This window comes from Lactuca serriola, chromosome 4 (assembly GCF_051521515.1).
Source record: "Lactuca serriola cultivar US96UC23 chromosome 4, Lser_US96UC23_V15, whole genome shotgun sequence".
NCBI lineage: Eukaryota > Viridiplantae > Streptophyta > Magnoliopsida > Asterales > Asteraceae > Lactuca > Lactuca serriola.
Genome location: NC_136411.1, coordinates 352,488,661 through 352,502,174, shown reverse-complemented (window position 1 = coordinate 352,502,174; position 13,514 = coordinate 352,488,661). Strand labels below are relative to the sequence as shown.

The following is a 13,514-nucleotide window of genomic DNA, read 5'->3' as shown; positions in this document are numbered from 1 at the left end:
GGGAACTATGATAATGAAATTTAAATCGTATATATAAACATATGGGGGTTGAAATTAAAAAAATTATTAAATATTATAAAGGTTATCAAGTAAATAATAAAGAAAATTCATGTATCCTATATATTTAAATAAATCATGCCCAATAAAATTTGAAAATTAAGGATTTAGTAAAGTAAGAAGCCTTTGAGAATTAAGGAAATATTTTCATAAAATAAATTAGAATCATAATTTTTTTAATATTTTGAAACCAAATGGCAGACCCAATAAAATTTGAAAAGAATAAAAAAAATTGTGTAGAAAGTGTTTGATGGTAATGTAAAAAAAAATGCTAATAGCTGGCCAACCAACTCAACTGAAGACATCTTTATTAAATTTTTAATACTATTAAAATATATAAAATATCGAAAAAATTTAATTTTCGGGCCCGGATGAGGCTCCTAGGTTATTTTATTGGGCCCGGGTCTGCTACTGGTTACTATTTTATTAATGTATAATTACAACTTCCACCAAAACAATTTTGAAGTTGTATTGTTAATAATAAACTCTAAATGACTTATAGGATATGTTATCACTTGCTTTTTAGCTAAGCTTCTTTATAACCCTTTTAACCCGTAACCCAGACTCATTCATAAATCTATATTGTTCCAACTTCCATGTTGATATGTTCAAGCAGTTTGAAACGACAATCTTAACATAACATATGTTGGACACAATTAAGGTTGGTAAGGCAACAAAACACGTGTGGATTTTTGTAAAAAGAGTTATCGTTTCAACAAAATGCCCCTTACAAGATGCAAACATGTGTCCATTTTGCAGGATACAACATACCTAAAACTCATCTTTGTAAAGATTTTATTGCTAAAAATTATTTGCACTCCCACTAAAAGAACTCATTTCCTCTTTATTTGTACCAGACGATGACATGACCAAATATAATATTTAAAAAGAACCAACACAAAACTGCAATTTATTACTAACGAGACTAACACAAAAAAGTTGGATTTTTTGTCGTAACCAAAAGAATGAAAAAAGTAGGACAGATACTCGGCTCTCGATTTCGCATATGTGCAAAAGACATAAATATCCTCATCATGCTCATTAAAAAACCATATCCCTGAAAAACTTGTCCAGTTCACCCAATCCTATCATATGTAACAAATACACCCTACTTGACTAAGGCTTCATTTGTAAACAGAGGCATGACTAAAAATGACAAGCATTTTCAAGTTATTTTGTAAAATAAGTATGATGAATAATTTTTTTTCCTTTGCACATGATAAATTGAGAGTGAGTCTTTGTCATATCTAGTTCCATCTTTTTGGTTGCAACAAACAAATATAATTTTTGTCTCATTGACATCAATCTCAGCAATCTCAGCTTATTATCTTGTCCATGTTTGTTCGCTTATATTCGTTAAGATGTTAAACAATCATAACCGAACAAATATAAATGAAAAGACATAAATAAACATAAATGAACATATATCAACATTAACAAACATAAGGATGATGGGCGTCATACTGTACATACCACACTTTTGCATTGCCACTTCGTTTTTTTGCTTCGTCCTCCAAAACTGGTGGGTGTCATACCACACCCACCACAATACATATTTTTATAAATGAAGTACAACATTTGAATGAATGCCTTTTTTCCCGTGCAGTAAAATTGTAACACAATGTAATGTATGCATACCAGACTTTTTTTGGGGGGTTGGTGCAATGTTACCGCATACCGCACTATACCGCGGTATATAGTATAGTGCACATCACTGTATGATCTAAATAAAACATAAACAACAAAATCAAGAATAACATATAAAAGAATGAACATAAGAATCCAAATCAAGAAAGAACATATATGAACAAACCATTAAGTAGATCTCGTTAGAAAAGAGCTAATATGTATAAGCATAAACAAATGTTCATGAATGTTTGTAAATATAAATGAACAAACGAAACTATTGTTTGTGCTTGTTCATTTATCTAACAAATAAAAAGATATGTTTTTGTTCATTTAGACCGTTCACAACAATCATTTCAAATTATTTCACAATGTCACCTATATCATATTTGCTTGTCAATTCCACTTATCTTTGAAAGCCTTGTAAGAAAATAATAACTCACACTTGTTAATAAATAATTGCTTTACATTTTCTAATGTTTTTTATATTAAGTGGCTCATCGTTTTCTCTATATAAAAGTTGATAAATATGTAGCATTTTTTGCAAGGACTTAAAAAGAGCACCGTATAGGTACCCTTATTTTTAATATAAACTTAACAAAAATGAATATCTCGTCAAATGGGTTCACTTTTTTTGAAATCATACTTTTTTTTCTTGACAAACTTTGAGAATTTCTTGAGGAGTTTATGTGAAAAACCAATAAGCCAAGGGACTTTCTTGTAAAATATTTAAGAAGTCAACCCCATGTACTCTTTTCCCTATGCAACACCTCCTCCTTCCTCATGGGCCTCTCGGAGCTTAAAACCAAATGGTCAACCCTCAGCAATCGTTGAAGATGCAATCGATTCAAACAGATTTATCAGGATCGAGCTCTCAACAGCAGTTTCCGGCGGATAAATTAGTTTATCATGATTTTTTCATGCCACCTCCGCAACATACAGCAATGCGTCCCCTGATGCATTCAAGAAACCCACTTCCAGGTGCGTCGGACGAAACCGATCGCCGCCGTGGTGGTGGTGCTAGTCTTTCACAATTCGTTCACACAAAAAATTCTGTATATCGCGTCATCGATCCTTATGAAGCCGATGATGAATTTGCCAATCAGCTGTGCGACCTCAACCGGAGCAATCAAGTAATCCACTACTCATTGGCACCGGTGAGTGGAATGAAACCTATCGCCGCCGTGGTGCTTCTCTTTCACATTTTGTGCACGCGAACACTTCTGTATATCCCGTCGTCAATCCTTATGAAGCCTGTGATGAATTTGTCATTCCACCACCACAACAATCAGCTGTACGACGTCGTCATCTGGAGCAATCTAGCAATCCATTTTCAAATACTACCAACGAACTAAGAACGTACGACTCCTCCTCCACTAATATGTTAGATTTTGGGTCAAAATATCACGAGTGTTACTGAAATATTTATTTAATTTTGTCATTTTAATTAAACATCCGAAACCTGATTAATTAACTGTGTTTCTAAAATAAGAGGAGCTTAAACGAAGATCAAACAGTAAAGCAATACTTACGTCCATTGGTGACATTACCCGACACCACAACTATTTATGAAGCCCGTTGTCATATGGCTGCTAGTGACGTTGATTTTCTTGTACTCATCGACTCAATTGGGTTACTCAGTGGCATATTGACACAGGAGGTTTAATTGTCTTGATCAATCGTCACATGTATAGCCATGTTACATTGTGATTGATTGATCGGATTAGAATAAAGTTCATGTGTTTTTGATGTTTTGAAGGATATTGCAACAAGAGTTATTAATCATGGGATTGATCATTTGGTGAACACACCTGTTTCGAAGGTGATGACATGGAATCCGATTTTTGTTTTGTCTGATACTCTTTATGTGGAAGCCCTACAGAAGATGGTGCAAGGTTTAGTTTGTAACAAATAATTTATATTGGGCTTAATTACTTTTTGATGAACCTTTTCTATAATCTTATGAATTAAATTATGCATGCAGGAGAAGTTACACGATTGCCTGTTATAGAGAAGGGGGAGGTTATTGGTTTAGTTTGCATTATGGATTGTTTACGTGATGCTGACAAAATTATGGGAAGGAAAGCCGCTAAGCTTATGGCAGCGAATTGGGATGCCCTTGAGAGGTATTGTTGAAGGATTTAATGAACAAACAAATAAAATCACATGCATGCATGCATGCATCTCTCGGATTTGTGAGAATCTGCTTGTAAGTTTTTATTGTTATTATTTTTTTGATTAATGATAAATTTTCATTATATAATTATTTGAGAATTATATTTTTCTTTGTATGATAGTTCAAAAAAACAATAATTTAGACCTTAAAAACACGATTTTGGATGTATTTGACCATTGTGACATTTTATTAGAAAATCCATAGTGTATATGACATATTGACTTTTCATACAACTTCAACTATAAAGTTCAATAGCATATTTTTTTTTTAAATAATTAGAAAAAACTTGTTTTTTTCTCATTGAACATTCAACTACAAAAATCAATAAACATTTACTCCATTAAACTCTAAATACTTTGAATGTTAACTAAGGATTTCATCTTATTCAACTATTTTGTTAAACTATGCATTATGAATACCAGTTTTATGACATGTATGTGACACTGACACAATATTTTTAAAAAAAACAACTAAAATACACGCTACCAAGACACACCCTTATGTTGGCAATATCCGGGAAGTAAAACCGCTTACTATGAAGACATGCCATCATTTTTATAAAAATCATCTTGTTATATTTGTGATCAAGTTGAGAGATTGAGAATCAGGGTAAAAGACTATTTGATAAAATTGTAACTAAAAAAATACAATTGAAATAAAATGTTAGGTAAAGCCTAATTTTTAAGAATTTAGAAGTTAAAAGTAAACAAAAATACAAATGGACACCATGTCATGTCAATGTCGCATAGATTTTTTGATCATTAAGACCATGTTGGATGACATGTATATCAAGGAATCTATAAGATCTGCATATGTGGATCACAAGGATGCAATAAATTCAAATTTGTGTATTCAAGATTTATTTTAACACCTTGAAATTTCATCACCAAGAAGGTATTTCTCCCAAAAAAAATGTTTGATAGATAACCCGCTTCTTTTTATTTTACCTTTTTAAGGCGCAAGTAAGAAGTAATAAGAACAAGAAAGAAAGCAAGCAAAATTAGGTCTTTTGTAAATTGTCTATTTCCTTTGTTTAAAAGTTAAAAACCAGCCAAAACAAACCAAACCAAACACCTCCACAACACAACACAAAACGCTGGTCAAAAAGACACGTGTCCCTTACAAGTTACAAGTTCAAGACCTTTCCCCTAAACTCACCTATATCTCGGATCCGGATCTAATTCACCGGGAATGGGGAACCACAAAAAAATAATTTTTTTTTACCACCCTATCAAGTATCAACTCCATAAAGAATTAATTCCCAAAAATACTTACTTGTGTGTAGTATTCGGTTAATCATTTGAGATATAGAAAATTAGTAAGCATATGATGATGATGATGAATCAAGCAAGCTTCTTTGCACGCCCACTAGAAGGACCGGTTTCCTCTTTTTTTGTAGCGGATGATGACTCTGGTTTTTTGGCCCAAGCAGGTGCCCTATCCGGTTCGTATCGGTAATCATAAAACAGTTCTTCCCCACCACTTATTCTTTCTTTAGCGAATATTCCAACTCTATGATCTCCCGCCACCATTATCACCTAACCAAACCAAACCAAATAATCATAAATATTTGTAAAAGACAAAAATGGCCTTATCATAAATATATACCTTTGCGTAACAATTTGGAACAGGGGAATGATTAGCGAACTTCAGTTTATCGCCCTTTCGATAAGCATCAAGAACGTACTGCATTTCATAAGTAAAATATACTATTATTATGTTTGCTTTATGGAAAAATATAACAAATCACTTTTATATATAAATAAATTAAGTTATAGTACCTGGTCATTGAGGTTAAAAAGGAAGGATGAATTTTCACGATCGTAAATCTTTCCACGTTTGTCAGCTTCACGATGTGAGATCAATTCTCCAGTGTACTCACCCAGATATTCATGTTTAGGTACACTATTCTGTACACCAGTAATTAATTAAAAAATTATTATTATTATTATTAGTTGCGTCAAGAAAACTAATATATAAAAATATACAAATATAAACATATAGTCCTCCTCCTGCAGCTTACCTTTAAAAAGGCTCCCCAGCCTGAGACATCAGACCTTCCTAATAAAACCTGTAAATTAAATTAAAGGATATATGTCAAATAATCACATCTCTAAGCTTCAAAGTTCAAACTAACTATAAATCTATAATTAAGTTTGATAAGAAGAAAGATGGTGTAATAAAATTACCCGCTGTTGTTGTTTGAGGAGAAGCTTCATATTTCTACATTCATAATTATCACCTCTTTGCCCTGGAATCCCTAGAGTCCCATCGCCACACCTACAGTTACAAAATCAAATTACGCAGAATCCAAATTTTTTTGGATTTGTGAGTTTTTATTTTTTAGGTTTAAACTTGATTTAGGGTTTTTATATTTGGTAATTTGTCTTGCCACGTAAGCAAAATGAATAAAGAATCAACTCTTTTAATTCAGTAAAAAAAACTGACCCGATCCAGCAGTTTCTGCACACATCCGGATCACATTCTCGACCCGCAGCAAAGCAAGGGCATTGACGACTTCTACACTGACTTTTCGCACAATGGCATCCTCTAAAACGATTTTTGCATGTTTTCGGACATCTATTCATGATATCATCATATCAAAAAATTAATTAAAAAAAAAATTAATATAAATAGAGTTATATATATATATATATATATATATATATATATATATATATATATATATATATATATATATATATATAACCTACCCGCAGTATTTTTCACAGCAAGTCCCGCTGACAAGGCAAGAGCATTCTTTCCCACATGAAGTTTGACAACCACATGGGTTATATTGGCGACAAGGGAGTTCTTTTTTATCAGAGATTCTTTTCCTCATTGAATGGTATCCAGCAGATTTCCATGAATATTTTAAACGACGAACTCTTCCTCTTCTGCGTAAGAATCTTGATCTTCTTCTTAGCGTCGTACCCTGATTTTAAATAAATAAATAAATAAAAGAAAATTAATATTTTTTCATCATTATTAATGTAATCATAATATATTTGATGATTTGATGTGTGACCATGTTTTCGTTAGAATCGATTCTGGATCCATCGCCTAGAGAAGATGTGCCATCGCCCCCTTGAGATGATAGCTTGTTTTCTGAGGAATTCATGGCGTAGAATACCTCTGAACATGTCTTCATGTTGTTCATTAGATTCCTAGCTATTAAACAGCTGCAGTAATAATGTAAATGAATAGACATTATTATTAATTATATATAATGAAAAAGTGGAAAATACTAGCGTGCTACTACTAACCTGTTTCTTCCAAAAATCTCCAACCCTTTTTCAAAAAGAGACTTTTCAATTGTTTTCCAGCTTTTGAATTCAATCTGTTCTACTTCTTGTCTACACATAACACTCTCATCCACAAACTCTTCTTTCTTCCATTTCTCATTGTGTTTACTGGTGATCTCCTTGGAAGGGCAATCAGAAGCTTCCGCCTGAAAAGACGACCTATCACCACCAGCAGGGGCAAATGAGTCTTTTCGCCTACCCCGTCTCCCACTCAAAGACTTCACCTTCAAAGACGAGGAGCTGGCTTCCTCATTTTCTTTATGTGAGCCGAGGCTTCCACTGGGAACAGAAATGGAATCGGAATCGGAAGCAGTGGGCTTTTTCTGTCTTTTCTTTATTGCAACCATAACATGATCAGCAATGTGTTTGCTATTCCTTTGGCGGGTCCCACGTTTACTAGAATGCCCATCATGAACAGTGGGTCTAGTTTCTGATTCGCTGCTTTCAGTCATGTTTTTAGTGTTTGATGAAGTGTTTTCACTCCTGGAAGATTTTAACTTCTGTAATACAGACAAAGTTTTGGACTTTTTTCTTGATTTATGAACACCATTGCCATCTGAAGATTTTGGAGTGGCTTTTTGTTCACTGTTGAGCTGTGTAGGTGATGTGACTGAAATGCCCTCCGTCTTTTGGACCTAAAGATTGAAGTTTATATAGTGTTACAAGAGCATGTGTAGTAAATAGTAATGTTTATATGAAATTGATGATTACCTGGCGATAACAGTGGGGACCACAAGGCACCTTCTCTTCTTCCACACGGGCACAATGCTTTTCAACCTGAATAGAAATGTTAGGGTTATTATGGTCATTAATGATATCTAGAAACCGTTAAATGTTTGGTTGGCAAGATCAAGAAATGAGATGGAATTTAATACTATTCATTCTTTTGCTATTTTTAGATTGGTTTGTAAATTTATTCAAGAAATTCCCGAAAATGTAAAAAGGGAAGAATGTGTTTGTGTTTTAATGTGTTTATGAGGACAATTTTGTCTTTTAATGAAAAAAAAAAAGTATAGCACCCATCTCCAGGAATGATGAAATCTCTCAAACATGGATTTTGAAGGAATCTTTTGGGATTCAGTTTTGTTGGTTTGACAACTGAACACATCCCGGAATGGAATCCGAGATTCCAATTCCTTTGGATTCAGTTGGAATCCATGAACCAAACATGTCCCAGAATGGAATTCAGATTGGTTTGTAAACTTATTCAAGAAACCAGAAAGTAAAAAAAAAAAAAAAAAAAAAGATGTGTTTGTGAGGACAATTTAGTCATTTAATGAAAAAAAAAGTATGGAATTCAATTCTTAGCACCCATCTCCAGGAATGGAATTCGAGATTCCAATTCCTTCAGATTCCGTTGGAATCCATGAACCAAACATGCCCTAAGATCATCTTAAACGATAAATTTCAAGATGGGTTTGTTTTTGGGGACAAAAAATAAAATAAAAAGTATGACAAGTTTAGAGACAGGTTGACAGAAGGAGTAAGATAACATGAACTTACAGGAAATATAAGGTCCTGTGAGCATCCATGTAATTTACAGTCAAATATCTGGAAAATAAAAAACAAAAGAACATCTAATTAAAACATGTAATGTATAGCAACCAAATACATGAGCGACAATTGATCAAAAATTCAAGAAGAAAAGATGAAAAATAAAAATGCTTACAAGACATCTGCGACAAAATAGGTTGTCAAATGAGTCTAATGCTGCTTCAAGATCTTTATCAAACAATGAACTCATATCAAACTCCACATTTCCTGGTTTGGAGACTTCAACAGCATTCTCTCTATTCACAAGGACTTCATATCTTGCCTGTATAAAAAAGTTCCTTGGTGTGTAAAAAAAAAAACAAAACAAAACATTTGCACCTAAATTTCATATAATTAAAAAGTTGTTACCTTGAGTTCAGAAGGTTTTCTGGACAACCGTTGTCCTAGTAAATCCAAAACAGCATCAGATGAGCCAAGTTGTTGAATGGTCATTCTGAAATTATTAAACAAAATAAAATTAAAATTATGAACATGGGTTGGTATAAAAAATAAAAAAGATGAGTTGATGGGGATCACAAGAGTAAATAATTTGAGATACAAGAACCTGATGATGTAATCTTCAGACTCAACAAACTCTTTCTTTTCCTCTTCTTCATCAATTGCTTCCTCTTCACTGTCACTACAAATCAAAGCTTCACCACCATTTTGATCATAATAGATTCTCCTTCGACCCAATACAGACTGGTCTTCTGTCATTCTTTGATTTCTGTATCATTCATAGTCACATAAAAAGAAACAATTAACAATATTAGCAGCTTAAATTTCACAAAAAATTGTGATAGAATTTAGAAATAGCAAATCAAGATCACCTATCCAAGAAAATCCAAGTGGTATAAGGAGGTAATTTATCCACTTCAGGAAGCTTGATAGGTCTGACAGCATTTTTTACTGCAATGCTAGATCCTAAAAGAATGGCTGAAGCATGTCCATCTTCTTGAGAGCTGCTGCTGTCACTATCATCATTGTTTGCATTCACACCATTTTGCATATCAATGGCATCTTTTTGTCTCTTTGTTAATAAATCAACAGTTTGATCTGCAACACTAGTCTTTAGGTTTCTTCTTTCTACTGACAGCTTGTAATGGTTGTTGGTGACTTCAGCCAACTTAATCCTGTTCTCTTCCATTCTTTTCTGTACACATAACAACATATCAAAGGATCATAAATCATGATCAAGATTCTATGATAAACTAGGAAAGGAATATTGTCATATGATGACAACATTATGGAGTGTTATTACACTAACCATGATATAAACACAACGATCAGCATCAACTTTCTTCTTGAAAGATTCGATAACCAGTGAAATTTCTTCAGGAGCAATAGCTGCTCCTTGTGGTCCCACAATCTGAGCAATGTAGATACTAGTTTAGTATCCCGAATTGTGATAAAGAATTCATATAGTAATTAGTAAAACTATGTAGAAGTGGACATGTAGGGTGATTAGTCCAATTGAATAAATATTTCAATGGATTTATTTCTAAAAGTTCACTCATGGTGTTGCAAACATCATTGCAATGCATCATGGTTGCTCTTGTACATTGTCTCTGAAATTTTTGGAAAGCAATAGCTAGATTTACAAGTGTAAGAAGACGTAAGCGAGCATACCTTATTGGGTAAGATTTGGTGAGATATTGTTGTGATATGAACAGAAAGTTTAAAAAAAGTGAAATCAATGGGTTTCTTTGTAATCCCCAAGTGGGGTTTTGGAATCACCATGTGTGTGTTGTGTACAACAAAGCTACCTCATTTACTTTGACATGAAACTTTCAAACAAATCGATATTTTTATCATTTACCTTAAAGGCTTTTTATAACTCATAATGCTATTAGGTTTGTACAATTCAAGTCCCTATACGCTTCGTCCGGATTTAGCTCGATATGGAACTATACTTAAATGCATTTAAGTATCTTCGGAAAAAATCATGCATAAATCTATACACACTATATCCTATTGAATCTCATTAGAAATACCGCTTGACTTCAGTAAAGTGTCTTTAATAAATATTCTCATGCAACCAGTCTCTTCTATTGCCCAAGCAAGTTTATTCCATCAACTATATTAATCATGAAACATTATAAGTTATAACATTCATCTTTGCTTATAACCACTAACCTAATGGAAACTCGGTTATATATTTTGTTGATGCTGGACAGATCATGTGAATGAAGCTTCTGAAATATTCCTAGAATGATGTTGTTGGCTCATTTTTTGATAGGTCAATGGCTAACAGTTTACTACTGGCTATTTGCTCTAGCATTTCTAGTTCTAAATAACGGCTGGTATTTAGCAAAACAAGAAGAAACTCTGGTCATGGTTTTAAGGCATTGATAGAAATTTGTCTTCAGCAAAACTGAGCAATTTTTAGAAATACTAACAGAGATACAATAAAAAATCTGAATCCTACAAAGTGTGCGTGTAAGATATACCGTAGCCTAATACTTCCTTGCAAAACCCCATTGTCAAACATAAGTAAGCATTTCGAACGTTTTGCATCGCCAATGCAGCTGGTTCGAACAACATTCCAGCGTCTACAACACAATGTTGCTACAAATTTAAGCAGCAAGTCTTTCTATCGTGAATCAGCAAGAGCATTTCCGTAGATTGCACGGAAACAAACACAAGGACACATAAACTAAGCAAACTACAGATTTTTCCTACTTTCGTCTGATTAAAAAATCATTTCCAAAATAAAACAGACAAGCAAGTAACTACACGCATTAACGAATCTCATAGTTACCGTAGATACATCTGGAGACTCCGATCGACCGGCGGCTGTATACGATGGAAGAGGGACCGCCGGCGACGACATTTCCGGCCGCCGAGAGTGTAAACTGTAGAGGAGCACACACCGGCAACGACGTGCAGTATGAGATCGGACTCATGCAAATGCGGAGTAGAATTGACGAGAGAAATTACAGGGTTTGAAACCCTAGGTTGTAAGATTTTGGGGAGGCGCGGAGTCAATACTTATATGTGAATTATTTAATCAGGCAACGGCCGAGTCTGAGTCAGTATGTTGGTGGGCCGATGGGGTAGAAAATATGGTTAAAAGAGAAAAAGGGGAAAAGTTTGAGCGGAATTATATACGTGGCTTTCATTTTGAAAATCGCAGTTACTATTCGCTGTGGACAAAAATATCTAATACATTTTTCATTATTTTGTCAAAAATGAGTTATTATGTTTTTTTTTTAATAATTTTGTACGATTATTCTTTTATATTAAATTTATTTAAAATTGACAATTTTTCTAAGGATATTAGAAGAGCTTTGATGATTTTGTCTGTTTTTTATCCCATATTTGGTCACTGTCCTAGTCATTAGTCAGCAAGAAAAAATAGGAAAAGAATAAAAATAAAATGGTAGATGTAATAATTTGTATGAAAATTACAGGGTGAAACGAAAAAAAAAACATATTTAAAATTAATTAAAATTTTGATAACATTTCAACTTCGTTATAAAAATTAATTAAAATTTTGCTTACAAAATGATTTATAAATAACACATCAACACAATTATTAATCAAGATAATTTAGCATATAATATTAAGCGATACGTGATTAAGACATCATTACAAAATGACGAAAACAGCAATGATCTTTAAAAAGAAACTTATAGTCGTCTAGCAAATAACTTCGTCAACAATACGACAATTGATGATAAATTTATAACATTGAATGGTTAAACTTTATGTGCTTGGTTGATAAATTTTGTTTGAGATAACCTTAAAAAGTATCTATTAACTAGAATATTATAATTGTTGATGATCTAATCATGTGTTTAAAAGTTGTTATAAGGCCCTCATGGATACAAGCCACGAGCATCTCGTGGACAGGTCGCATTGTGGTCACGGTCGTACACATTGGCGGAGCTTATATATGGTCAGGGGGGCTGTGCCCCCCCCCCCTCTCCCCCTATTTTTTTTTTTAATAATTAGTCCATAAGTATTAAAAAAGTTATATATTATGCCCAAAAACTATAAAGTTTGACTTTGACCCCCCTCTATTCTTCAATTTTTATACAAATTCTATTTTCGCCCCCCCAGATCCAAACTTCAAGCTCTGCCACTGGTCGTGCACACCGTCTCTGGTGCCACGGCAGTGGTGGTTTGTGGTATGTGACGCAAGACACAGCATAGTAAGTCATATTTACTCTTCTCTCTGCCTCTCCTTTCTTTCCTCTTGCAACCTTCTTCCTCTCTTTTTCGGCGCTGGAAGTATACTAGCGACCACAATCTTGGTTTATGGTGGTGTTGTTTGTTGACCTGGAAGTTATTTACGTTCCTTGGTTTTAGGAGTATACCCTTCGGCCTAAGTATACTTTTATTCATTTTGATAGAAAACATCACTTTTTAGAAACGAAATGTTCCTAGAAATTCTTGCTCCCAGTGGACCATTTGTATCTATATGCATCAGGATCCCGATTCATGGATCTCTTGGTTCGAGAAAAAAAAATAAGAGGATCAAACCATAATGTTTATTTATAGCATTCTTTTATTTGTGGATAAGATTTAAAAAGATTATTAAGGAATTACTTTACTTTGAAATTTGAATGTGTATTATTTTTTACTAATGTTTTTCAATAGTCAGGTATCAATTAACCTAAAAATCTCAAATTTATGGTTAATGATATTCTTTACATCGTTAATATTTTACGAGAAAAAAAACATGTATAGAAACTCTTGCGTCTCATTTTGGAAAGCTATAAATAAACCATGATGTATTATGCCATGAATTTACTTAATAAAAAACATGTATAGAAACTCTTGCGTCTCATTTTTGGAAAGCTATAAATAAA

At 33.4% G+C, this 13,514-nt stretch overlaps 2 protein-coding genes across 3 annotated transcripts; one reads left to right on the top strand and one right to left on the bottom strand.

The window, feature by feature from the left end:
- Positions 1-2,396: 2,396 nt before the first annotated feature.
- LOC145097578 (CBS domain-containing protein CBSCBSPB5-like) lies at positions 2,397-4,025 on the top strand. Of its 2 annotated transcripts, none has more exons than XR_013704399.1 (3): positions 2,397-3,042; positions 3,176-3,578; positions 3,668-4,025. XR_013704399.1 is itself a non-coding variant. In XM_079035163.1 (3 exons), the coding sequence occupies exons 1-3, from the start codon at positions 3,269-3,271 to the stop codon at positions 3,817-3,819; spliced, it is 363 nt and encodes a 120-aa protein (XP_078891289.1). In that variant the 5' UTR covers positions 2,401-3,268; the 3' UTR covers positions 3,820-4,025. The 2 variants fall into 2 exon arrangements, 1 of the variants encoding a protein (XP_078891289.1); XM_079035163.1 differs by having other exon boundaries at positions 2,401-3,343; positions 3,443-3,578.
- Positions 4,026-4,866: 841 nt separating this feature from the next.
- On the bottom strand, positions 4,867-11,708 carry CLF (SET domain-containing protein). The gene is made up of 17 exons (XM_079035162.1): positions 11,459-11,708; positions 9,965-10,066; positions 9,528-9,850; positions 9,263-9,424; positions 9,067-9,151; positions 8,834-8,980; positions 8,668-8,715; positions 7,876-7,941; positions 7,126-7,799; positions 6,888-7,041; positions 6,574-6,794; positions 6,308-6,439; positions 6,049-6,139; positions 5,883-5,930; positions 5,641-5,769; positions 5,468-5,545; positions 4,867-5,397 (listed from the first exon to the last, which is right to left on the bottom strand). Exons 1-17 carry the CDS (start codon positions 11,528-11,530, stop codon positions 5,203-5,205), a joined length of 2,727 nt encoding a protein of 908 aa, XP_078891288.1. The 5' UTR covers positions 11,531-11,708; the 3' UTR covers positions 4,867-5,202.
- Positions 11,709-13,514: the final 1,806 nt, after the last annotated feature.

Bases quoted from the DNA above. Each gene is read 5' to 3' on its own strand.
- LOC145097578 (XM_079035163.1), top strand. From the start codon at position 3,269: ATGGCTGCTAGTGACGTTGATTTTCTTGTACTCATCGACTCAATTGGG. The intron at 3,344-3,442 runs GTTTAATTGTCT...GATGTTTTGAAG, and splicing joins GTGGCATATTGACACAGGAG to GATATTGCAACAAGAGTTAT. The intron at 3,579-3,667 runs GTTTAGTTTGTA...TTATGCATGCAG, and splicing joins CCTACAGAAGATGGTGCAAG to GAGAAGTTACACGATTGCCT.
- CLF (XM_079035162.1), bottom strand. From the start codon at position 11,530: ATGTCGTCGCCGGCGGTCCCTCTTCCATCGTATACAGCCGCCGGTCGA. The intron at 6,795-6,887 runs GTCACACATCAA...ATTTAAAATCAG, and splicing joins TCGATTCTAACGAAAACATG to GGTACGACGCTAAGAAGAAG. The intron at 5,398-5,467 runs GTATATATTTAT...TGGTTTGGTTAG, and splicing joins TTCCAAATTGTTACGCAAAG to GTGATAATGGTGGCGGGAGA.